Genomic DNA, 26,036 nt, shown 5'->3' with positions numbered 1-26,036 from the left:
GGTCAAGGACTTGCTTAATATATCAACCTAGTCATCCTAACTCCAAATTTTCAGGTCCCCTTTGAACATTTATTCTCCCTCAGCTCTCATGTCTTACTAGTTACTGAGTCTTACATCGTCCTTTAAAATATCTTTTGCTCAGCTCTTCTGTGTCTTCCATAAAACTCTACTTCAGGTCCTCAATATCTCACTCTTATTTTATGGTCTACATCAGGATTGGTCTCCCTTTCAACACAGCTTGTGTCTTTTACCTTTGAAGGCATAATGGGATAATTAATGAATTGCCTCTCTTGAAAAGAGACTAAAAAATATCCTGTAGCTTTGTAAGAAACAACACTAAAAGCTCTATCAGTGAAATTCCTACGATTGGTTTGTATAAGAGCAAAATTTCAGCACTCTATTCAGTTCACAAAAGTTTCTCCATTTGTGGTAGTACTGGGAAGAAAAAAAATGATAATTGAAGAAAAATTTTGATGATGTAGTTCTCTTATAAATTGGGAACAATGACCCTTGAAGGACCATGAAAAAAGTGAATGTCAAGATAATTTATTATTGTTACATTATCTACCTCATTTTTCACTTTGTCTTACTGAGCTGTGATATCTGTACAAGGTACCAAATATCCCAAACATTAGTGAACACTTTAACAGTGTATAAAAAAGCAAGATAAAAGAAGCTGAAACAGGGTTGGTGACTTTCTCCTCTCCTGTTACTTTAATATGAAATTGCTAACCAGAACAGGCAATGCGTACAATTACTGTAAAGGTCTCAGATTTAGAAGGGAGCTGTGTGTGTTATTTCCAAATTTCTGCAACCCTTCCTAGAGCGGGATGTACCTCCTTTTCCCTGACTGACGGAGCCCCTTTTGTGATTTATGGTGGGTTGTTGTTTTCATTGTAGAAGAGCCAGTTTCTATGCATGTCGGTTGGACAAGCATTTATACGTTATTGGTGGAAGGAACGAAACCGGCTATTTGTCCAGCGTGGAGAGCTATAACCTAGAAACGAACGAATGGCGTTATGTGTCCTCTTTGCCCCAGCCTCTGGCTGCTCACGCAGGAGCAGTGCACAATGGGAAGATATACATTTCAGGCAAGTCGTTCCTCCACTTTCTGTTCCAAACTTCAGTTCCAAGGCACTTTCTTGACTTGTATGTATATGTTTAATTCACAGGGGGTGTACACAATGGAGAATATGTCCCATGGCTATATTGCTATGACCCTGTAATGGATGTCTGGGCTCGAAAACAAGATATGAACACAAAACGCGCCATCCACACTTTGGCTGTAATGAATGATCGCTTGTATGCAATTGGAGGAAATCATTTGAAAGGTCTTCTTCTTTTTTTTTTTTTAATCACAATATCATTTGCATCTCATGTTTCTTGCTAAGGGGGTTTCTCGTTAGATAATCATAGTTAACCAAGTAAAAAACATGTTGACCAAATAAAATCTACTCTGTGTAAATTAGCTGTACCCTTGGGCAGGCATTTATTTTGGCTCCTCTGCAGATAGGATTATTTTTAAGTTACCACACACATTAAAGAAATGAATAATGATGTCAACAGAAAGTAAAAAACGGAAGCATTAATAACTGAAAGCACAAACAATTTGTTGTAACAATGAATTCAGTAAAATAAATTATTCCCTATCTCCGAAGTTATAGCAATAAATTTTTTCCAGAAAATTGTTTTTTGTAGTGATCATAAAGAACTTCAGTCATAGCTGCACAAAGAAGCTAATACGTGATTTTTCTTAAAGAAAACATTGAGTAGAATTCCATGTCTAAATTTGGAATTATTTCTTTTAAGAGTTGAACACCAAACCTATGCTTCTCAAATTCTACTTGCTTTTTTAATAAAAAAAAAAAAAAACCAGATGATATTTTTAGAGTTTTGTTTGGGCTCCTCTCCTCTCCATATATCTGTATGACTACAACCTTTTTTTTTTTTAGTTTATTCATTTGAGAGAGAGAGAGAGAGAGAAAGTGAGCACGCAAGTGGGGGAGGGGCAGAGAGAGAGAGGAAGACACAAAATCTAAATCAGGCTCCAGGCTCTGAGTTGTCAGTACAGAGCCCAACGTGGGGCTCGATCTCACGAACTGTAGATCATGACCTGAGCCCACATCAGATGCTTAACCCACTGAGCCACCCAGGTGCCCCTGACTACAACTTTTTGTAGTTTACGTGCATGTGTGTAACTATCTACATGCATATCACACTGAATTTGACAGGAAAGCAGAGAGAACTGTGTTGTTAAGATTCCTGAACTGCATTGGGCCTCAGTTTTCTTACCTAAAAATGAAGAAACTGGTATAGATGATCTCTAAAATCTCCTCTGGCTCTGACCTGCCATGATCCTTGAAATTGGACCAAATGTGAAACAGGCCATCCAAGTATGGTAGATAAGGCCTTCTATGCATTTATTTTTCCATCATACAACCATCTAAAAAATGATAGATGTAGACATTCCTTTTGGTTATCCCAATACATATATACCCCTAACATAATAAAGACCACACAGGTGTAATGTTTATGTAAATATTTCAAGGTTCGTATTCAGTCAGAAACATCAATACCCTAGTCTATGCTGCTCACCTTTGTACTCTCCCCAGTGGGAAGGGATTGATTACCTTTGCTGCTGCAACTTTTCCCTTTTTATTCTTTTTCTCTTTCACTGCTTCTCTTTCATCTCAAGCCATACACCATTCCTTCTCATCAAAATATTTGTATGCAGTATTAACTTTGTAGCTTTCTACATTAAAATGTGATTTCTACTAATTTCTTTTGCATAATGATAACTAAACATCCTAGGAATTTTTAAAAATGTTTATTTAGTTTTGAGAGAGAGAGAGAGAATGCGAGTGAAGGAGGGGCAGAGAGAGAGGGAGGGAGACAGAGAATCCTAAGCAGGCTCCACACTGTCAGCACAGAGCTCAACATGGGGCTCCACCCCATGAACCATGAGACTATGACCTGAGCCACAATCAAGAGTCAGATGCTCAACAAACTGAGCCACCCAGTTGCCCCACATTCTAGGAAGCTTTAATATTTGAGGTTATACTTGGACAGGGTAATGACAACCTAAATGAGAACACACACACATCAAAGTTAGGTCAGCTCAGGAAGGCATTATGGTGTAGAGAGAAGGGTATGGATCTGGGTTCCAGTTACGCACTTGTAGTTGTGTGGTCTTACTCAAGACCCTTAATCCCATGTCTATAAAAGAGGGGTAATTATCTTTTCCTTATAGTTTTTGAGAAGGCATACGTATCCTCCTATGATGCCACTAGAACTTCAGAACTGGAAATTTTCCCCAGTCCTCATTCCAATTATCCATGCTTCAGAAATTATCATCAATAATCTTACAGGAAAGGAATATACCACAGAATTCCAGTAAATCCTTCACTCTACTGTTCTCAAATCTATGTGATTTATTTTATGTAAGAAGTTAGTGGCCTGAAATAATTTGTCCGCTTCTTCAAGAATGAAAATTATTCTACTTTTTGGTCTATCTTTTTAATTACTTTGAAGAGTCCAGTAGGTTGATTTTGATTGAGTGTATGCATTGTAATTGTCAGCTAGCAAATATCCATTGCATACATGTAAAGAGAAGAAAAATATTATCAAGGATTTGGTCTGTTCAGTGACCAGGAAGCACTCCCCCTCCAGATTTTTGACTTTCTAAATTAAAGGCAGGACCCCAGTGGAGTCTAAGAATTTAAGTTGTTCTCTGCAACCCACTTACTGCCCCAGTCACTGAAAAACTTCATCAGAGGTGAGAGAAGAAGCCCTCAGTGAAAGTTAGCCCCCTACTTGACCTTGATCCTTAGTAGATATTGGAAACTATTCACTTCATCATAGTTGCTTATAAACATAAACTGTTGAAAAAGGTAAAAGATTCTGAACACCATTTAATTAAAACAGTTTGATTGGGCACCTGGATGGCTGAGTTGGTTAAGCATCTGACTTTGGCTCAGGTTATGATCTCACAGTGTGTGAGTTTGAGCCCCACATCAGGCTCTGTGTTGACAGCTCAGAGCCTGGAACCTGCTTCGGATTCTGTGTCCCTCTCTCTGTCCCATCCCAGCTTGCATACTCTATCTCTCTCTCTTTCTCAAAAATAAATAAACATTAAAAAAAAAATTTTTAAACATTTTGAGAGTTAAATATTAGTTTAGGAAAAGCAATACAGTTTAGCCTGTAATAATATGAGCTCAGAAGCCTGTTTGCCTGAGTTTAAACCTCAGCCTATCTACTTACTGGTTGTGTGACTTACTCAAGTCATTATTTCTCTCTTGCTCTCAGTTTTCTCCTCTCTAAAATGAATATAATGGCATAACTATCTCATGGGGTGGTTGAGAGGAATTAAGTGAATTCATCTACAGAAAGCATTTGGAAGACAACCAGCTTATTGTAAGCACTCTATAAAATGCTTACGTTTAATTATTTTAAACCTTTTAAATAAGGTTTTAATAAACATTTTAAAATAAGATATACCCCCATATAATCAACATTTACCAACGACATTGAGTCAGACATTCTTGCTTTGAATGAATTGGACATACCCAGAGTTTGTTTTAGGTCTCTCGTAACATGTCTCTCTATTTCACTAGTAAACTTATACCTTTGTCTCTTTAAAAACACAATTATCTATTTTGTAGACCTAGAGCTATTTTTAAAAGAACTCCTAGCCTTGGGGCACCTGAGTGGCTCAGTTGGTTTCAGCTCAGGTCATGATCTCACAGTTTGTGAGTTCAAGTCATGTGTCGAAATCCGTGCTGACAGTGTAGAGCCTGCTTGGGATTCTCTCTCTCTCCCTCTCTCTCTGCCCCTCCCAGCTTGTGCTCTCTCTCTCTGTCTCAAAATAAGTAAATAAACTTTAAGAAGAAGAAGAAGATGAAGGAGGAGGAGGAGGAGGAGAAGGAGGAGGAGAAGGAGAAGGTGAAGGAGAAGGAGAAGCCCTAGCCCTGAATTGGGACCCTGAGAGTTTATTCTTTTTTATTTTTTTTATGTTTACTTATTTTAGAGAGAGAGCATGAGAGAGGGAGTGGGGGAGGGGCAGAGAAAGGGGGACAGAGGATCTGAAGCAGGCTCTGTGCTGACAGCAAAGAGCCTGATGTGGGGCTCAAATTCACCAACCGTGAGATCATGACCTGAGCCGAAGTCGGATGCTTAACCTACTGAGCCACTCAGGCAGCCACCCTGAGAGTTTATTCTTATGTGGTTCCATTTTGCTATGTCACTTAGGTTTCTCCCACCTTGACGTAATGCTTGTGGAATGCTATGACCCAAAAGGTGACCAGTGGAATATTCTCCAAACTCCCATTTTGGAAGGTCGAAGTGGCCCTGGCTGTGCAGTGCTTGATGACAGCATCTACCTTGTGGGTGGCTACAGCTGGAGTATGGTATGTGTCCACATTTCCTCATCCTCTCCTTCTGTTTGTGCTTACTTTGTGTTTCCCTCTAAATGTTAACCGCCTACACATAAACCTTTTTTTTTTTCACTTAAATTTTATTTAGTTAACATACAGTGCAATATTGGTTTCAGGAGTAGAATTCAGTGATTGATTGTGTACATACAACACCCAGTGCTCATTACAACAAGTGTCCTCCTTACTACCCATCACCCATCTAGCCCATCCCCCACCCACCTCCCTCAATCAACCCTCAGTTTGTTCTCTATCATTAAAAGTCTTCTGTGGTATCTTTTCCTCTCTCCTCTTTCCACCACCCCCACCCCGATATGTTCATCTGTTTTGTTTCTTAAATTCCAGATATAAGTGAATCATATAGTATTTCTTTTTCTCTGATCGACTTATTTCACTTAGCATAATACATTCTAGCTCCGTCCACATCATTCCAAATGGGAAGATTTCATTCTTTGTGATAGCTGAGTAACATTCCATTGTATAGACACACCACAACTTCTTTATCTATTCATCAGTCAGTGGAAATTTGGGCTTTCTCCATAGTTTGGTTATTGTTGGTAATGTTGCTATAAACAGTGCAGGTACTCCTTTGAATCTGTATTTTAGTATCCTTTGGGTAAACACCTAATAGTGCAGTAGCTGGATCATAGGGTAATTCTATTTTCACTTTTTTGAGGAACCTCCATACTGTTCTCTAGAGTGGCTCCACCAGTTTCCATTCCCATGAACAGTGCAAGAGAGTTCCCCTTTCTCAGCATCCTCCAACACCTGTTGTCTATTTTAGCCATTCTGACAGGTCTGAGGTGATATCTCATCATGTTTTTTATCTTGATTTCCCTTATGATCAGTGATGTTGAGCATCTTTTCATGTGCCTGTTAGCCATCTGGATGTCTTCTTTGGATAAGGATCTATTCATATCTTCTGCCCATTTCTTAACTGGGTTGTCTGTTTTTTTGATGTTGTGTTTGATAAGTTCTTTATAGATTTTGGATACTGACTCTTATCAGTATGTTGTTTGCAAATATCTTCTCCCATCCCATAGTCTGCCTTTCAGTTTTGTTGTTTCATTCACTGTGCAGAAGTTTTTATCTTGATGACGTCTCTATAGTTCATGTTTGCTTTTGTTTCCCTTGCCTTTAGCGATGTGTCTAGTAAGAAGTTGCTCTAGCCAAGGTCAAAGAGGTTGCTGCCTATGTTCTCCTGTAGGATTTTAATGGTTTCCTGTCTCACATTTAGGTCTTTCATCCATTTTGAATTTATTTTCACACATAAACCTTTTAAGAGTATCATGCTTGTATGCTAGGAGTAAGTTACTTTAAGTAATAAAATAGAATTGGTGTGGTTGCTATTGAGCTGTCTTGCTGTCTGATCAACTATATCCCCAAATGCAGTAGGTCTCTGCTTCTCTCTTCTCGCCATGCTTTTGGGATTCTGGCTTTCCAACTAAAGTAAAGATACTGAAGTGGTTTTACAAATATTGCATTGAAATTGTTTGAATAGTTTGTTGAACTGTTTGAATTGTCTGAAAAGTTTCTGACCAGTAAGGCATAAACACTGGAACCTGTTAAATATCCACAAATTCCCTTTAGGATATATAATTTTCCATGGCTTTTCACTTTCCCCCATCTTTATCAGGAAAATTTCCAAGGTTACACAAAAATTGAGAGTACAATGGACTCTTGTTAACCTAGCATCCAGCTTCAACATCCATCAAAATTTTGGCATACTTCATCTATTCACCCTTAAAAACTTTTGGCTGAAGTATTTCATCCTACATGCTTCAGTATTTATCTTTAAAAAAGTATTCGTTTATGGGGGTGCCTGGGAGGCTCAGTCGGTTGAGTGTCCGACTTCAGCTCAGGTCATGATCTCACAGTTTGTGACTTCGAGCCCCGCGTTGGGCTCTGTGCTGACAGCTTGGAGCCTGGAGCCTGCTTCGGGTTCTGTGTCTCCCTCTCTCTACCCCTTCCCCGCTCATGCTCTGTCTCTCTCTGTCTCTCAAAGATGAATAAATGTTAAAAAAAAAATTAAAAAAATAAAAAAGTATTCTTTTATGTAAACACACTGTCATCTCACCCAACAAAATTAACTATAATTCCCTTATTCTACATCCAAAGTTTTCCTATTCACTTGTAAAAATATATATATATTTCGGGGTGCCTGAGTGGCTCAGTCAGTTAAGCGTCCGACTTCAGCTCAGGTCATGATCTCGTGGTTTGTGAGTTCGAGCCCCACATCAGGCTCTGTGCTGACAGCTCGGAGCCTGGAGCCTGCTTCGGATTCTGTGTCTCCCTCTCTCTCTGGCCCTCCCATGCTCATGCTCTGTCTCTCTGTCTCAGACATCTCTCTGTCTCTCAATAATAAATAAACATTTTTTTAAAATTTTTAAATATATATATATATATTTTTTTTTTTAAGTTGATATGTTCAAGTCAGAATCCAATACCCTCACTTGTATTTGGTTATTATATCTCATCCATCTCTTGCAATCTGGAAAATCACCCCACTCCACTTCTTCGTCCATGCCATTAACTTGTTGAAAAAAACAGGGTCAGTTATTAGAGAGAAAAGCTGACATTCTGGAATTAGCTAATGATTACCTTGCAATATCATTTAATACAGTCTCTGTCTCCATATTTTCTCTAAAACTGGAAGTTAGACATAAGGACTTAACACAAGTTAGGCCTGTTTCTTTTTTATGTATTCTTCTTTTAAATGTATTGTGTTCCTTATTTCTTCTCTTTTGTTAAGAACACTTGAGGAGGTGGCCATGCAGTTCGAATTACATCACATTACATCACATAGACACGTATGACCTCATGGTCTACACATTCACTTTTTAAATGATGACTGTTGATTTATAGGTGTTGGTTTCTTAATATTCATTTGGGGTATTAATAATATTAGCTTATTTCTTTTGCATCAAACGAGGTTCTTGTATAATGTTTGGGGGGAGTTTTAAAAAGGTATTAGTTATATGTAGGCAAATATACATTGAACTACATATTCATAAGGGGTTTGTTCACTGGTGCACATTACTAGCTGCAAGAGTGGGCACATTTAGAACCAGGTACCAGGAGGACACTTTCAAAAAATGATGACCAGGTTGGTTGGAATTTTGGGGTTTTGCCTGTGCTAAAAGCCAAATTGCTTTGGTTTTAGAAGCGAAATGTCATACAAGCACTACCCCCAGAGGTTGACAAAGGAAACAAGATTAAAGACATTTTTTTTTTAATTTCTCACGTGGCCACTTGAAAATAAATCAATGTGCAAAGAAGTTGACAAGCCCTCTTGTCCAGCTTATTTTGAACTAGTTTTGAATCTTCTCTCTTACTCCCTACAGTAGTAAAATAAAACCGGAAAAGTGAGGCAATGATTTAAAATTGACCAAATTGTTTGACCCAAATTATTTGAAAATCTAAGATGAATTTTTTTTAACTGAAACCAGCTGGATAAGTTCCAATTTTTGGTCCATTATTTTAAAGGATTTTGCTGATCATCTAGGTGTCGAAGGCGCTCGACTTTTATTATTAATCGCAGACACACATCCAGATTTTGCAGTCTTGCAAATCTCAGATTTTCCTGTAGAAAAAAACAGTTTCAAATCCACCGCTTTCATTTGGAACTTTTTAGCAAGAGCAGAGAATTGACATTTTCTTTCCAATGTAAATGTGAGAAGTAGGATTGCCATTGCACTTCTCGGAACATTCTTCCCTAAACGCCCCCCCTCTGCCATTACAGGGGGCCTACAAGTCATCCACAATATGCTACTGCCCGGAAAAAGGCACCTGGACAGAACTGGAAGGGGATGTAGCAGAGCCACTGGCAGGTCCCGCCTGCGCACCGGTTATCTTGCCCGCCTGTGTACCTTACAACAAATAACGCCAGGGAACCCTGGAATGAACACTCTCACATTCTAGGAAACAATGACAGCTGACATCACTATTGTACTAGGAACAGTGCATCTAATGGCACAACTGCCGAAACCCGCCCTTGGGTTCTAACGATTTACAAGTAATGACAAAAGAAAAAGACCTGTTCTTGAACAGATACTGTGTCTGCAACTCGGATCACACCAAACTTCCTGTGGTGACAGACTCTTCCATCTCAGACTGGTTTTAACTTGTCCCAGCTTTACGAAAACTCCTCATGTGGACCTTAACGTTCAAAAGGAGAAAGATACAATACAGAAGAGTGCCCCAGACAGACCTAAGATCAGTATTGTGCATTGTAGTCTACCTGCATGTGACCTATGTTGAAGTTTTGGGGATATTGTGTTCATGAACGATCCAGAATTCGACCCACTGAAATACTTACACTGCATTACAGAAATTGCCACTCGATTCTATATTCCTAACCTGTGGCTCCTTCACAGACACCATAGGCAACACAGTTATAGAAAATCATATAAGATTAAAGGGGAACATGTTTGTTTCTATATAACTTCATTTCACGTACCGCCTGCCCCTTACAGCACCTCACGGGATCACAGAAGAGGAAGATGTTGGCTCTCGTAGCAATTGCTTTCTGCCCTGTGGGCTCTAGGCTAGCCAGTCATAATTTGTGTCCTCAATTTTATATGAAAGATTAAGACAAAACATACTATGTCACTATTCATTCCACAGAAGCTCATGTTTTGTCTTTTTTTTTTACAGTATATAAAAAAGTAGTGAACACATCTGTTAGTTCCTTCAAAAGGTAGGACTGACAGTTTTCGTACAATATTGAAGAGATTCTGTTGGATAACACGTCTGACCCAAACTTAACCTATGATGAAACTGGGAGATTGCTTTCAGGAATTCAGGGATGAAAAGAAAGAAAAAATTTCTTTTAAGTGCCATCCCAGTTGTCTCTCTGTCCCTAAAACACACCACTTAAAAGAGCCACAAGAACGAATTATAGCTCTTAACAAATATGTCTCCCTCTTCCTCACCTTTGGCTCTAGAAATGGCTCTGGATTTGGCTCTAGGAAAGCACATGACTTACCCTGATTATTCTCCAACTCATCATATTTGTTTGTTATCACCAAAGATGCCTGAGATCAGTTAGCTGAACAATTGCTAGTTGTCTTTAGAAGCATGAGGAATGTAGGAGCAGAAGGTCAGGAGAGCATGAGATAGTTTTCAATGTGAACAATCAAAAGAGCAAAACTGGAAGGAACATGAATTTGATTTTCAAGCGCTTCAGAGCTGAAACAACGGTTAATACTAAATTGTAGCCTAAAATATTTTTTAATCACCCAGAGGTGTTGTTGAATCCCTCCACAAAAGTGTCATTCAAAACAACAACATGGGGAAGCCACAGACTAAAAATGCCTTGGTGATAAACTTTCACCGTGGAGCATGTCGAGATAGATGGGTGTACTGGAATCCAATGCCGTTTCTACAGTAAAGTGCAATCTTTGTTGTTTTTGTATTTATTTGTATGTTCAGATCCAAAGGATCCGTTGTAAAAATATATATATAAATATATATATATATTCAGTGCAATCAACTTTCATTTCTTTTTCCTTGAAAACATATATATAGGAAAGAAAAGTTACAGTACTTGGGAAAAATCCCAGCTGACATCACGAAGAGAACAAGGTCTGCTTCAGAACCTTTTTTGTCAACTGTCACCATTTCTTCTGAAAGTCACAGTTTATACAAGGATATTCACTTTCCTTAGACTTGTTATTCATTTATTTTTTATTTCTAGCCAAAATAAATAAGAGCATTTATGAGAACTGTAAGTAAAGCTTTCTGTATTTCAGAAAGGCACAAACTATTAGAAGTGAATAGTGAATAAGTAAGTCACAGAGATTGTAAATTTTGTACAGTATTAGAATGTGTAAATGAAGCTTGCTTGGAAGGGGAAAACTTTAAATAAAAACTTTATGTACTAATTCAACTGTCTCATACTCCTACTTATAAGGCATATGTATAAATCTCTACACTGAATTGTTTAAAGGTTTACAATATGTAAATACCTAAATATTTTTATTCTGCTGATACATTTTATACGTTCATTTAGCTTCCTGGAATATATAAATGTATACAGTATGGACAATGCAAAAAATTATGGAATGCTTCTGAAAAAATGTTGTGTTAAAAATTACGAGTAGAGGGGTGGCTCGGCTGGCTCGGTCAGTAAAACATGTGACTATTGATCTTGGGATTGTGAGTTCAAGCCCTATGTTGGGTGTAGAGCTGACTTAAAAAAAACTTTTTAAAAAAATCATGATTAGAATCTGATTTATCCACTGCAAGAGGGGCATAAGTTATCTAAGATCTAATAACTCTTTGTGTAAATTACTAGAAGTACCATATGTATTAAACAGCACTGTCACACTTTCTAAAGAATAAGTGAATCACATGCTAATTAGAACAATTATCTAAATACATAGTATCTAGTTGTGTTTTATTTTTTAAAATCTGAGAAAGAAGTGCAGTGCAAAGAAAGGGTGTGGGAGACAGTAGGGGAAACTGAGGCATGTCACTGAAGGTAGAAGTTGGTCAACCTTCTAGGCAAAGAGATATGAAGGGTTGGAAGCTATTTCCTGAAACCTGCAAGTGAGAAGAACCTACTTTAATTTTTCCCAGCCAAATGTACCTTTGTTGATGACTAAACTCACAATTGGGGATCATTTGATCCCTCCTAGTATTCCATGAAAGCAACAGAAATGGGGTTTCTGTGTTCATCTACTGAATCTTCACCTCTCCAATGCTTGCTGTGAGGTAGCCTCTGTTACCATCTTCTCCTGAGCCAATTGGCTAGTTGCTGAAGGGATTCTTCCAAATGGCCTGAATCCCCAAAAGTTCCAGTACTAACCAAATATCATGGGCAGTTAAACAAAAATTTGTCTTTTTCTTAATCCCATGAAACCACCTACTTAAGTCCATAACTAGACTGGCAAAAACTGGGAGAGTGAGCGTAGGGACCAGGTTTTTCAGTTAAGCTGTGTCTATAGGCTAAAAATTAGTGCCTGCATTTGTGCTTCCCAGTTAGGGCCAAATTTATATTTTCCCAGCTGCATGACACTTACATCACTTAAAAAATTGTCATCATTATTGACACTGTAAGTATCAAGTATTTATTGAACATATCCCAAAAGGCATCACTATAAATGCCAGAGTTCTTATTAAACTCGGTTCTCTAGGTCAAAGCATTTTTTAGGTGAAATAGCAAATGAGCTAAAATAAGTTTGGTAAAGCATCCCTTGATAGACTGAGTTCCCATAGATGAGGTAGCAGGAAGATCATGACTGATCAAGCCTGACTTCCTAGAAGCACCTGACCTAGAGGATGTTGAAACTGTGATAGAAAATAAAATGGCAATAAGAAACAGAAAGGTCAATATAAAAAAAAATCTAAATAGTATGTTTGCTTTGTGTAGCTATAGCTGTATAGGGCTGCCCTGGCTAGTACAATAAACATGGGCCAAGTAGTGGATGGGGTTTCTTGATGGAGTATTCTACATTTGTTGCGTTTTCAGGCATGGTGCAATAACAAAAGGTTCAGTTCTACAGATGCATACGAAAAACGTGCTTCAAGAATGCAACACAATGGCATAAGAATAAGACAAAAGTGTTCTGGTGCCTGGGAGGCTCCGTTGGTTAAGTGTCCAACTCTGGATTTAGGCTCAGGTCATGATCTCACAGTGGTGAGACAGAGCCCCAAACTGGGCTCTGCACTGAGCATGGAGCTTGCTTGGAATTCTCTCTCTCCCTCTCTCTCTGCCCACCCCTGCTCATGCTTTCTCTCTCCCTCAAAATAAATAAACATTAAAAAAAAAAGTTTCTACAAACTGAAGTTTGAGTGGCTTATTTTATTCCAGGTTATTGCCCAGCATATATTAAGGACTCACTAAATGTCGATTCTTAACATTAGCAGGAGTAATATTACTTTAGTGTTTTGGCTCACTAATGATGCTAAAAACAAGATGACTGGAGGGAGTTAACATGTAGACAGTAGAACTGTCTACTCCTCAGTCTAAGAAGAATTATATAACTTCAGGTAAAGTGATCCTTGATTCTAACCTCCCCTTCTGGTTTTGTTTTGTTTTGTTTTGTTTTGTTTTGTTTTTATGTATTGGGCTGACTCTTCCTCTCTGACCTTCCAAACCCCCATGTACAACAAAATGACACACAGGGTTAGGCAGGCAGGGGGTGGGGAGGATAGGGTGAGGTAAACATTTGACTGCAGGACAAAGTCGTCCTACATTTAGAGAAACGGCAGGCTTCTGGCTTCCAATCAAGTCACTCAAATTCAAGACATTTGGGAACTGATTGAATTAAATTAGGAAAAAGGAATAAAAGAAATAGGATTTAATTATTAATTCAAAATTATTATGTCAACAATATTATAACATAACAACATAACACTTCCAGTAACGTAATGCTTATTATGAATCAGGTATTATGCTGATATTTTATACATATTTTCTCATTTATTCTTCTGAGAAGTTCTATGAGGTAAATATTGTTCATATATTAAAGGTAAGGACACTTATGCTCAGAAAGGGTAAACTATTTGATAAGGTTAGACAGCCGATAGGCAGTGGAGCTAGGATTCAAACCAAAGCTTTAAAACAGTCATCATCTGCAGTGCATGGGTGGCTTAGTCAGTTAAGCCTCCCACTCTTGGTCTCAGCTCCGGTCTTGACTCAGGGTCATAAGTTCAAGCCCCACACCGCTGGGCATGGAGCCTACTTAAAAATAATTAATTAATTGATCAATTAGAATAGAGTAGTCATCCTCTAACCACCATTTTCTCCTGACAACAAAGAAACTTCTTAAGTTGACCATTTGAAGTCATGTAGAAACTCCAGGTGAAAGGTCTGCATTTGCCATATATGAAGAGGCTGTGCTAGAGGGGAAAGGGAACAATTAATGGTGATGCAGCATGACAAATGCCACATTATTGGTGTAAACTAACTACAGGGAAGTGCAAGAATGGGCAAAAGGAACTTGCTCTGTGACCTGGGAGGGTCATTTAGCTTCTCCAATTTCCACTTTGTCATCTGTACTTAGGGCGATACAATCTCTTCTTCAAAGCATTATCGTGAAAATCATAGATGAAGAATGTGAAAATGTTTTGCATCTGGTAAACTCCAAAGTAAAACACGCAGATCAACTATCAGGATGCAAGGACAAAGTCCGACTTTTCAACTTGCCTTGCAGGATACCTCAAAATCTGGCCTCAGCCTCACTTTCAGGTCACATTTTTCTTTACTACGGTGTCCATTAAGCAGTGTGAATCCTTGCTTTTCCACAAACACAGCTATGCTTTTCCATCTTTGCCCTTTCGCTTGTGCGTTTTCTCCACAGAGAATGCCATTTCATGCTCAACACTACCTATTAAAATCATGTCCTTCAAGGTCCCGTTCAACCTCTACTGCTTTCATTAAGCCTTCATGATCACAACAGTCTTGTGTGATATTTTTCGTCTGACTTACTATGGCTTTCTTACTTTATCTATTCCATACTATTTGTGAGGTTTTTACTAGATTCGGGGTTCCTTGAGGGTAGAGATAATATACAATGTGCCTTTGAAAAAACATAATGCCATAAAATACTTATTGAAGAAAGGTAGTATTTCTTTAATTATCAATGTAATATAACCAAATTATGGACATTTGGGGAAATACAGGAGGAAAAAAAGATTACCTTTAGTCCACCGTACAACACAATAATTGTTATCTTTTGGGGTCTGAACTCTTACCCATGTCTTTCTCACTTGACATTTTGCATTCTATGCAACTAAATTTACATCTTGACGCCTTAAATTTTTAGCATTTCACAAGCCTGTTTCCATGTGACTAAGTGGCCTTTATGGTAATTTTTAATAAGGTCATAGTATGCTAGAGGAACATTCAAGCATTGGCAAGTTTCGATTTAGGTACTGGTGCCACAGGACCCCCAACCAGGATTCTTACGTGTTCTTTCTGGTTCCCTCCCACCAATTTCACTCCTCAGTTCAGTTCCACCCACTGCTAATATTGTTTCACTATAACAAACACTTTGAAATACACAAAAGCCCTGGCTCTCCAGAGATCTTGTTTATTCAGCTCATCTCTGCTCCTTTTCTTCATGTAACATTTCTAGTGAGAAATGCCGCTGCCCGCCCCTCACCCTGCCGCCCCCCCCCCCCTCCAGGCTCTTCCAGAATAGTTGTGGTAACTTATACTTTCCTTGCAAATGGACTCAGGCCACCAACATCCCAATTCAGGACACATGGTATTCATATAGTTTGGCAGGAAGATCTTTACTTGTCTCACAAGTACTTCTTAAAAGCAATTCAGACTATTAAAACCAGCTGAGATAGGGTGCCATATTAAATGTATTTGTTTATTTTCCAACATGATTGGCCATGTTAATCCAACTCACAGGAAAGAAAAAAAATGAAAGGAAAAGAAAGAACTTTAAAACCAAAGGCCCTTGGGGCTACATGTCCGATGAGAAAATATAATTCAAGTCTCTGACTAAACCATTCATAGGCTGGTCATCATATCCTTTAAATCCTTAGAATATTTACTACCTATACATACATTCATATAGCATCCATCGTATATTTTATTATATTGATGGTGTTATATGACATACTTATGCCTTGTTTTAATTAATCTCCTTGGTGCAGAAAGGACAATGCCTGAAATATTGTGTTTCCCCACAGTGTTTTGCCCACAGTTGTGCTCAATAAATGGGAAGAGGTTGATTTTTGAGGTATTAGAATCTGTGGAGTAGTAAAGTCATTTGTGACTCCGAAATTTTATGGTCATAATCTTGAAAACGTAAGTTGTACATGATTTTCTCAAGGACAATTCTGACTGCTTTCACTATGACAAACTCCACGATGGCCTCTGTTTGTAAGTGTGGGCGAGCTAATTGCCTTTGTCATATTAACCATGTTTCCTCTATTTAATGACTGTGAAAGCCAGAATTTTAATGAAAAAAACCCTTGTTCAGTTGCATTAAACCCTTACTTTTATAAAAATCTTTGCCCCGGTACACAAATAAGATAGTGCTGGTGCAATTCTGGCCTCTGTTCAGAAAACATTCACAAATATTGCTTCTTAGGGGATCTCTTCACAAATTATGAGGATGAATAGGTAATAATTCTCTTGGTATACCAGAGAGCATCTCCAGTATTATGCTGTCAGTTTTTTTCCTCATTTATTCCTTTTGGGATGGACAAAGCTGTGTGATGTGCCCTATAAAGAATATATATATAACTATGATGCAAGATATATGTGCAATAAAGACACATAAATAAGGTGATGTGAGAGTTCCTGGAAGGAAGAGTTTATGTCCAACTAGGGGTATCAGGGAAGGACAGGGCAGAGGGAATATATAAAGTCAGTCCAAAGAACAGGTAGAAAATAAATTGAATTTTTTTCTTCGATTAATGCTTGTGAGGTAACTCTTGAAAATATGGTAAATAACAACTAATTTAGTTTCATATGGAAAACTGCTAGATAAAATATATTATAATCCTCTCCAGAGTAGAGTACTGAATGGTGGCATAAATTATGAAGAAAATGAAAAAGTGGGAGGGCAAGGACTTTTAATGTTTACATAGAATGAAGTAATCCACAGTATCCAAGACGCTCACTGTGGCAACTAACAAAAAATGAATCAGGTAATTTTAAAAAATATTTTGTGAGGCATTAGAGAACACTAAAAGCAATTAAGACTAAATGAACTAAAGTTCCAAAGAGGGGAACAGTGTTCTAAAGTGAGCTGATGATGACCAGTAAATTTTTTCCCTGGGACATTTTCAAGTCCTGGACACAGGTTGATCAACCTTGGCCCAGGCAGAGAATCCGCTGTGGGAAAGAGAAACAAGCAAGCTTTTAGCTGTCATACAGAACTGAAGTGACAAAATGAAAACTTTTATCACTAACGCACAACCCTAACCCTAAACGCACAACCAGTTTTCCTTGACAGGAAATGTTTGGAGTTCAGGAGAATAGGGAACTAGGCCAAAAACTTCTAGAAGACAGGAAAAAGTTTCCACAATCTCACGGTGCTTAGGAATTAAAGATTTGCCAGGTAAAGAGAACTGTCTAAAATATATGACTTCTCATTCTCTTAAGACATTTGTGAATTTTAAAGGTATACGAGTCAAGAAGATTAAAAAATAAAGCCGAAAGCCACTGGAAGAAAGAACTGAATCTTCATCAGACTTCAGACTGAGGATACAAAGACCAGACTCTCAGCCAAGAGTTTAGGAGACACTGCCCTAGGAACAGGAACTAAGGGTAGACTAAGAAATCCTGAAGTGGAGGGTGCCTGGTGGCTCAGTTGGTTGAGCATCCAGCTTCAGCTCAGGTCATGATCTCCTGGTTCGTGAGTTCAAATCCCACAATGGGTTCTGTGTTGGCAGCTCAGAGCCTGGAGCCTGCTTCAGATTCTGTGTCTTCCTCTCTCTGCCCCAATCTCTCTCTCTCTCTCTCTCTCTCTCTCTCTCTCTCTCTCTCTCTCAAAAATCAGTACACATTAAAAAAAAAAATCCTGAAATGAGCCCCAGCCAACCTCAATCCCTGAATGAATTGAGACAATCACCTCCTCACTTTGTCTGCACAAAATAGTTCAGAGGAAACTTTTCCTAATGGAAAATAAAGTCATATGGAGCCACTACAGTTCTTTTATACAAAAAAGCAATATTAAGTCAAAAATTACTATACAGGAGAAAAAGTACAAGACCATATAATCTATAATAAATAGAACAAAAAAGACAAAAAGAGAATACAAATAAATGCACTATTGATCCAGATTTTTGAGTTACCAAACTAATAACTTTGATCAATATATTAAAGAAAATGTAGGAAAATGTAGACAATATAAATGAAAGGATGGAAAATTCACCAAAATATTAGAATCTGCATTTTAAAAGAATCAAATAGCTAGTCTAAAACTAAAAAGAAAAAAAGATACAGTATCTTAAATTAACCCAATGAATGGAGTTAATTAGATAATTTTCTAATTAGCAATTTAGATATAGCAGAATACAAGATTGGTAAACTGAAAGATTAATAGAAAATATCCAAATGGGGGTGCCTGGATGGCTCAATCAGTTGAGCATCTGACTCTTGATTTCGGTTCAGGTCATGATCTCACGGTTTGTGAGTTCGAGCCCTGCATCAGGCTCTGCACTGACAGTAGAGAACCTGCTTGAGATTCTCTCTCTCCCTCGCTTTCTGCCACTCCTCCACTCACTCTCTCTCTCAAAATAAATAAATAAACTTAAAAAAAAGAAAATATCCAAATGAAGCACAGAGAGAAGAAAGAAAAAAAGAATAGAAAAAAGTTTATATATGGGTAATATACATATGTATTGATAAATATGCAGGTAACTATAAATGAATGTTGACCATACAAAAAAATTGTGAATTCTTAGGAAATTTAGAATATATAGATAACTAAATTGTAAAATAAGAATAATTTGAAAGACAAAAAGGAATGGTAAATACAGTTCAAATGTTCTAAGTTTCTAGCAGTATTAGGGAAGAGATAAAAGTAATCATTTATAATAAGTCAAGGAGACATGTGGTCTCTCTGGGTTAACCATCAAAAGAATAAGAAGAAATGTAAAATAACAAATGAATAGGCGAAAAATGGTATAGTGAAAATATTTAATTCAAGAAAAAGCAAGAAAGGAGAGAAAAGTGGATATAAAACAGAAGAAATAAAAAGCAAATAGTAAGATGGGAGATAAAAAATGAAATATGTCAGTAATCTCATTAAAGGTAAATGGACTAAATTTACTCTAAGTAAAAGAATATGACTGTCATAACGCTTACAAGAGATAAAATTTAAATGTAAGAATATACCAAAAGAAAGCTGGTATAGCTGTAATACCACTAGGTATAATATAAACATAAGCAGAATTTTAAAAGTTCATCAAAATGGGTAAGCCTAGCACCTCTGGGTTAGTGATATTTGCCATATTAGATAAATGGTTTTACATAGTATTAATTAATTGTAACTAATCAGTGTTTTGAGAAACAATTTGTGTACAAAAATTATTTAACATGAAAGAAAAAAGGAAAGAAAGAGACAGGAAAAAAGATAGATGATAGATAAATACGGAGAGAGAGAAAGAGATCCTAAATATTTATTATAAGCTGTCTCAGAATTTATATCTGCAACTTAAATTTCTAACATGATATTTAGATCTTTAGACCATCCCCACAGCATTGTTTTTTTTAAACATGGTTCCTAGTCTCCAGACGGTCTGCACTGCCTGTTCCCCAATATCTACCCACATACAAACACAGCCCTCTCAGTAATGTTTAGGAAAAAAAGGTACCATGTGCCCCCCAAAATCCCAAAACTGAGTGTAGAGGTGGAGGGCATAAAGTAATGATGGAGACAGGATGACATTTCCTGAGAATAAAAAGAATCTTGTTCTGTACAAAGGAAATATATAAGGAAGCATTATTCATCCCCAAACAAAAACAAAAACAAACAAACAAAAGTCCTGTTTGGGGGTAAAAAGTCAAGGAATGTGTCTGGTATATATTACTTCGAATATCAGTTAGACTCTCAGATTCAGGTTTGACTTTAAAATGCCAGGAGAAGCAGATCAAATGAATTGTGTGAGAAGTGAGTAGTTAATGGGAGAGGCAGATAGTGTTAATAAATTCCAAAGGGCTTGTTCCATCAAGAAAGATTCCTTTAATCCGCAGAAGCCGAACTCATAGGACCTCATAAGACACATTCTGTTAGTGTCAGTGTTCCACACCAATTACAGATTTCTGAAGGGCCATCAGAGCAAATCTATGCCCTTAATATGTAAGCCGGCACTGCTGTAACTAAGATTGCAATTGGACTGGGACAAATCTCTATGATCTTGATATATGAAAATCCAAATAGATGGTTTCCACAGAAATGAATAAAAACATTTCCAAATTACTTATTCAGAATTAATCCACTGCAGCTCTGCAAAGCAAATACATTTGATGAAGCTCAGTAAAGCAGCCAATGAAAAATAAACTAAAATCACCCAATAAGGTAGGGTTGTTCGCTGACAGAAAATCCATGCAGTTAAAATATGAACTTAGACAAAGTGTTATCTTTTAATTTCAAGTGTATAAATCCATCGAGTTAATAATTGGAGACATCTTAAAGATGACTGGATGCAGTTTTAACTAGATGAAAAGAGTCAAGACTGTAGCCACTGACCGTCCTATCCAGATCTAGATTCTGTTGTTGCCTAACTAGGTTGACTTGGGCCAGTTGAATTCTTCTCTCTTAGTCTTAGTTTTATCATCTGCAAAATAGGAGTAATAACATTATTTTTACAGTGATGAAGTATTGTATTCAGGACCGGCATTAGTAAGAGATAGAGATAAATTTAGGAGTCACATAACTGGGCTCAGAGCCTCAAATCAATCCTTTTCTATTACTACTCTGTTTCCATTCCGACATGTAAACTGAGCTAGAAACCTACGAAATTATCCCAGGAATCTAGACTAAAGTGATTTTTCTTCAAACGTTCTGTTGATTCAAATCTATCTCCTCTCCCACCCTCCCCCAAAAAAGTTTGAGTTTCAGATATCTGGCATTAAATCAAATCTTCTATAATTCGAACCCATGGCATATGTAGCGGGACATTAAATGGATTTTTTTCTGGTGTTTCAAATGAAAATTTCGGCTAAATCCTCAAAACTGAAGACAGTGGGTATTTAGTACAAATACGTGTTAGTTTATGTTCTCTAAGAAGAAAACACCAAGACAGGTGTAGACATGAAAGAGATGTATTGAGGTAAATGCCTATTAGGGAAAAGGGGAGAGCACCAATGAAGATAGGACTTGAGACTGCAGTTCAGATCTAACTCCCGTGAAGGAGCGAGGGAAGAAAGGAGGGCTGGGCAGGAAGGTCTAAGGTTTGAGGAAGGCCAACGGGAAGTTCTGGAGCCAAAAATTACTGTAGAAAAGTTCTCCGCCTCATAGGAACAAGGCTATCTGAGCATCCCTGACACACTTGGTCATTGGCTGGAAGCAATCTGTGGGAAGTGTGGCTCTGGCATAAACTCAGTGATAGATTCAGAGCGCAGCAGCTGGGCCTGTCAGTCAAATATGCTCCCTACAGGGGAGGATCTGAGTGGCTCATTTTTATGGCTGCTGCACCACGTTTTCTATATGTGCGTGTCATATCCCCAGAGGACTTACTCAGAAGGAGGCTTACTGATCCAGTGACTATAACCTTCAAGCACTTCTGAAAGCAAGGACTATAAATTAATTAGAGGGAGATCTTCAAAGGGAATTTGTAGGCAAGAGAGTGCTGAGGCATTTCATCTCCCCTCGGACATTCATGGAAATTGGAATCATCTGATTGAGTAGAAGCTGAGATCCCTACCTCTTACCCCAAGCTATCGCGCCTGCTGTAAAACACTGCTTCCAGAGCAGAAAGCAAGAACATCATTGGGAGAACCTAATGCATGTCACCATTGAGATAGGGACCACAGAGAGCAACGATACCTTCCCTCAACCTGGGGAAGCCTGAAGGTAGGATTCTGGTTGAAGAACCATGACATATATGTTTTAGACACACCTTCCTCACATCAGATCACTCTACTGAGAGACACCTTTAATACAGCCTCACAAGGGGCAAAGGAAATGCAATCGCACTGTTCATTGCCTTGCCCCTTATTTGTGAATTGAAGTAGATTATTTCACTCTCCTGAGCCTCAATTTCCTCATCTACAGATGAGAATAGCAATTTCTACTCCAAAAGTTTGTTGTCAAAATTAAATGAGGTGATGTATTTAATAGCCTGAGAAACCTCAACAAATAGTAACTCTACTCCCAAGTAAAGAAGTAAATTTAGCGCTCTGTAATCCTGGCCTATTGTACAGTTTAAGAAAACACAGATTTTGTCATTTAAATAGCACCTTTCGGGATGCCAGGGTGGCTCAGTCAGTTAAGCATCCAACTGTTGGTTTTGGCTCAGGTCATGATCTCATGGTTCGTGAGTTCGAGCCCTGCGTCTGGCTCTGTGCCAGCAGCAGCACAGAGCCTACTTGGGATTCTCTCTCTCTCTCTCTCTCTCTCTCCCTCTCTCTCTGCCCCTCCCCTGCTCGCACTCTCTCTGTCTCTCTCAAAATAAATAAATAAACTTTAAATAAATAAATAAATAGCACCTTTGAAGAACTTGCTGCCCTAAAAGGAATTTATGAAGACCTGGAGACTCAGTGGTATTAAAGAGAGCTAATGAACTTTCTTAAGTACTCTTATTATTTGAGGACAATATTTTAATAAGTCCCAGTGTTTTATATTTAATGGCTGTAAATTACTTTAGAGATTGCTTGGACTTGATGATGTGACAGAGTGACCAAGTGTCCCAATTTCCCTGGGATCTTTACAGTTTTACCACTGCAAGTGCATAAGCAAACCAAGACACTGGGTCAGCTCCTAGAACATTGCCTAGGATATTTTAGGTGTTCAACAAAAGTTAGCCTTTGTGTTGTCTCTGTTCATTGAAATTTGATGTTTACAGCATCATAATGCATAATAACCCAGTACTGGAAACAGCCAAAATGTCTCACAGGAGGTAATGTTAAATAAACTGTGGTACATCCATGCCTTGGAATCAACAAAGAGGAATGAACTATTGGTACATGTGACAGCCTGCATAAATCTCCACTGAATTGGGCTGAGTGAAAGAAGTTGTCTCAAAAGGTTAGGTACTATGTGAATCTATTTCTAGAACACTTTTTAAATGGCAAAATTAAAGCCTAGAGAACAGAGGAGTGGTTGTTAGGGGTTAAGGAGAAGGTGGGAGAAGGAGGAGAGAGGGCAACATAACATGAGGGAGCCTTGTGGTGATGAAATATTCTGTACCTCGACTATATCATTGTCAGTATCCTGGCCGTGATATTTTACTTTCACAAGATGTTACCATTGCTGGGAGACCGGGTAAAGGATACCCAGGATACTTTACCCAGGATCTCTCTGCATTATTTCTTACAACTCCGTGTAAGTCTACAATTACCTCACCACAAAACATTTCACTGACAAAAATCTGATAGTGTAAGAAAACCAGGGTGTGAAGTTTGTCTGGAGTTGATTAGAGTTCTTTTCTTACCATTCGATAGAACAAAAGTGGAAAGAAAGTTTAGGATGAGTTGTTGAAAAAGTCAGTTAAAGCTTTAAAAAAAAAAAGGATAACACAAAACTATCTTAAAGATTTTATCCTAACTCAAATACACACCTACATTTATTTGATAATCTGCTGTCATGACATCACAGTCTGTTCTTTGAGTATCAGGACCTGGCAGAGCTCCGTGTGGCTGCAGACACTCACAATGTGCTCTCTACCATCACCAGGTCACTTCATTAAAGCAAAAAAAAAAAAAAAAGCTTAAAGAATTCGGGACATGATGGGGCACCTGAGTGGCTTGGTCAGTTGAACGTCTCACTTTGGCTCAGGTCATGATCTCACACTTGATGGGTTCGAGCTCCGCGTGGGGCTCTGTGCTTACGGCTCAGAGCCTGGAGCCTGCTTCAGATTCTGGGTCTCCCTCTCTTTCCGCCCCTTCCCTGCTCACACTCTGTCTCTCTCTCTCTTTCTCAAAAATAAATAAACATTAAAAAACATTTTTTTAAAGAATTTCAGACACGATCCAAGTACTTCACTGCTAGGCTTTCAGTTTTTTGTTGTGTTTTGTTTTTTCTTCTTTTTAAAGTGTTTTCTAGTTATGCCCCACAGAGGTCTAATTCAATAGCACTTTGAAAGCAACTCTTTGGATCTCTCCAAAGAGAGACCATACTAGCAATCCCTCCACCAGGAGAGTTACTTTTAATACATGGTACAAATCCTTCACTGCATACCTAATTCCAATATATTTTTAACTGAGGTGAGTTTTTAGATGTGCTTATTTATATTTTTTCTAGTGCTTGCTTCGGCAGCACATATACTATATTTTTTTCTATACGATACATGCTACTTTTCTAATGAAAATAAGTTGTTGAAAATAAATTAGTGTTCCTATAATAAAAAATCAGTTAAACAAGTACATATTTTATCATTTTAAAAAAGTTAGCAGTGTTCCCATAGTCCTCCTCAGTACCCTTCCAACCACCACAAAAAGAGGAAATTTCTGTTTGAGGCAATGTTTTTATCCCCTTTGTTTTCCCATTGCACTCAATACAATCCTGGACCACCTCTCTCCAATTTCAGGTGGTAATTGTGCTCAGGAAATATAATCTGATTTTCACGTCAGTGAAAATGATGTATAACTAGAATGGGAAACATGGTATATAGGTTTTACAAAATAAGTACACTTTTATAGTACATTCTAAATCCAAATGTAAGCTGTCTGAGAGAATTCTTGCTCTGTTATCCTGATGCATATTAAACTGATAGAAAGAAACCATTAATGAAGCAACTAATTCTGCAAAGGCGAAAACATGTAAGTTATTCTCATTTGGGGACTTAACCCAATAGTTGAATAATTGATGTTAATCCTACCTAATAGTAAGTGGGTTGTCCATGTTTTGAAAGTAGTGTTTATGATCACCTGGGACCTTCTGTCCTTCCTTGCCTGATTCAATTATGCCCCTACATAGAGGCCTTGTAACAAAATACTGTGTGTGTGTGTGTGTGTGTGTGTGTGTGTGTGTGTGTACCCTGTGTGTGTGTGAACATGTGTATACCCTGAAGTAATGGAATATGTGTATACAAAAGATTGTTGTTTGTGTGTGGGTGCATACCTGCACCTGTGGAGAAGCCTAAAGCTTTTAATTATATTCCAACCAAGTAGACATTATAGACCACATGATGTATTGGAAAGAACACTGGAGGGGAATTTTGGAGACCATCCACAAGCCCCATCTTTGACAACCCAACTTCTACACTTGACTTTGACTTCCTGCTTAGAGCATCAATGGCTGTACTAGCAAACTACCTGAAGAAAGTGATTTCTCAGAGGACACTGAGCAGGAAAGAGAAATCAGCTGAAAGAGAAAAAGTGTACTCAGGATGAACCCAAGGGAAAGCTGAAAGGTTTAGAATTTAATTTTTCTGGTAATGGTGTAATTCTGCTCTCAAGCGAATCACTCTTTATTCCATTTTGTTTTGTACATACTATCTTGAAGGAACAATTTTTAATTTCTAATTTTCTTACCATGTAATGTAGACCTTACCTAAGCAGTAAGATATGCTTACATAAACTAGTCTGTTGCTAAATTATTTTGCTGGGATACGTTTTATCATTCCCATTTTTAAAATATATCTCTTTGTTCAGAGCCCCCAACAAGCTGCTATGTCAAAGGGTGGGAAAGGGTGCTCAGAAAGCATGCTTCTTTCTGCCAAAGAGAAGTTTAAAACTTCTCATCCTATTTCCCCCAAGAAACTAAGAGGTAGGAAGAGCATGAAAGTGAATGTCAGGCAGAGCTGCATTGGGAAGAAAAAGGAAGGGGAAAGAGCAGGACAGAAATAAGAAGGAGGACTAATGCAGAAAAGAGACAGAAACTGTAAGAAGAAAGTGTAAACAGAATCAGGACAAAGACCATTCTTTTGGTCATCATGACTACGAGATAAAACCAATTTCTTCCCCATTTGGGTAATCTCAACATTAACTTCCACGGTTTTGTGCAGAGCATAGCATTGTGCTTACTC

The 26,036-nt window shown here is 38.0% G+C and overlaps 1 protein-coding gene across 1 annotated transcript in view; it reads left to right on the top strand.

Moving 5' to 3' along the window:
• The window catches only part of KLHL14 (kelch like family member 14), a 100,778-nt gene extending 89,779 nt beyond the window's left edge, over positions 1 to 10,999 (top strand). The window contains exons 5-8 of the mRNA XM_047828721.1: positions 901 to 1,091; positions 1,173 to 1,331; positions 5,248 to 5,405; positions 9,172 to 10,999. Coding sequence (XP_047684677.1) covers positions 901 to 1,091; positions 1,173 to 1,331; positions 5,248 to 5,405; positions 9,172 to 9,312 — 649 coding nt within the window. The 3' untranslated portion in view covers positions 9,313 to 10,999. The remainder of the gene's footprint in view (positions 1 to 900; positions 1,092 to 1,172; positions 1,332 to 5,247; positions 5,406 to 9,171) is intronic.
• The last annotated feature ends 15,037 nt before the right edge of the window (positions 11,000 to 26,036 follow it).

Source organism: Prionailurus viverrinus, chromosome D3 (genome assembly GCF_022837055.1).
Source record: "Prionailurus viverrinus isolate Anna chromosome D3, UM_Priviv_1.0, whole genome shotgun sequence".
NCBI lineage: Eukaryota > Metazoa > Chordata > Mammalia > Carnivora > Felidae > Prionailurus > Prionailurus viverrinus.
The sequence above is the reverse complement of the archived record's forward strand: the minus strand, read 5'-3'. Positions and strand labels throughout refer to the sequence as shown.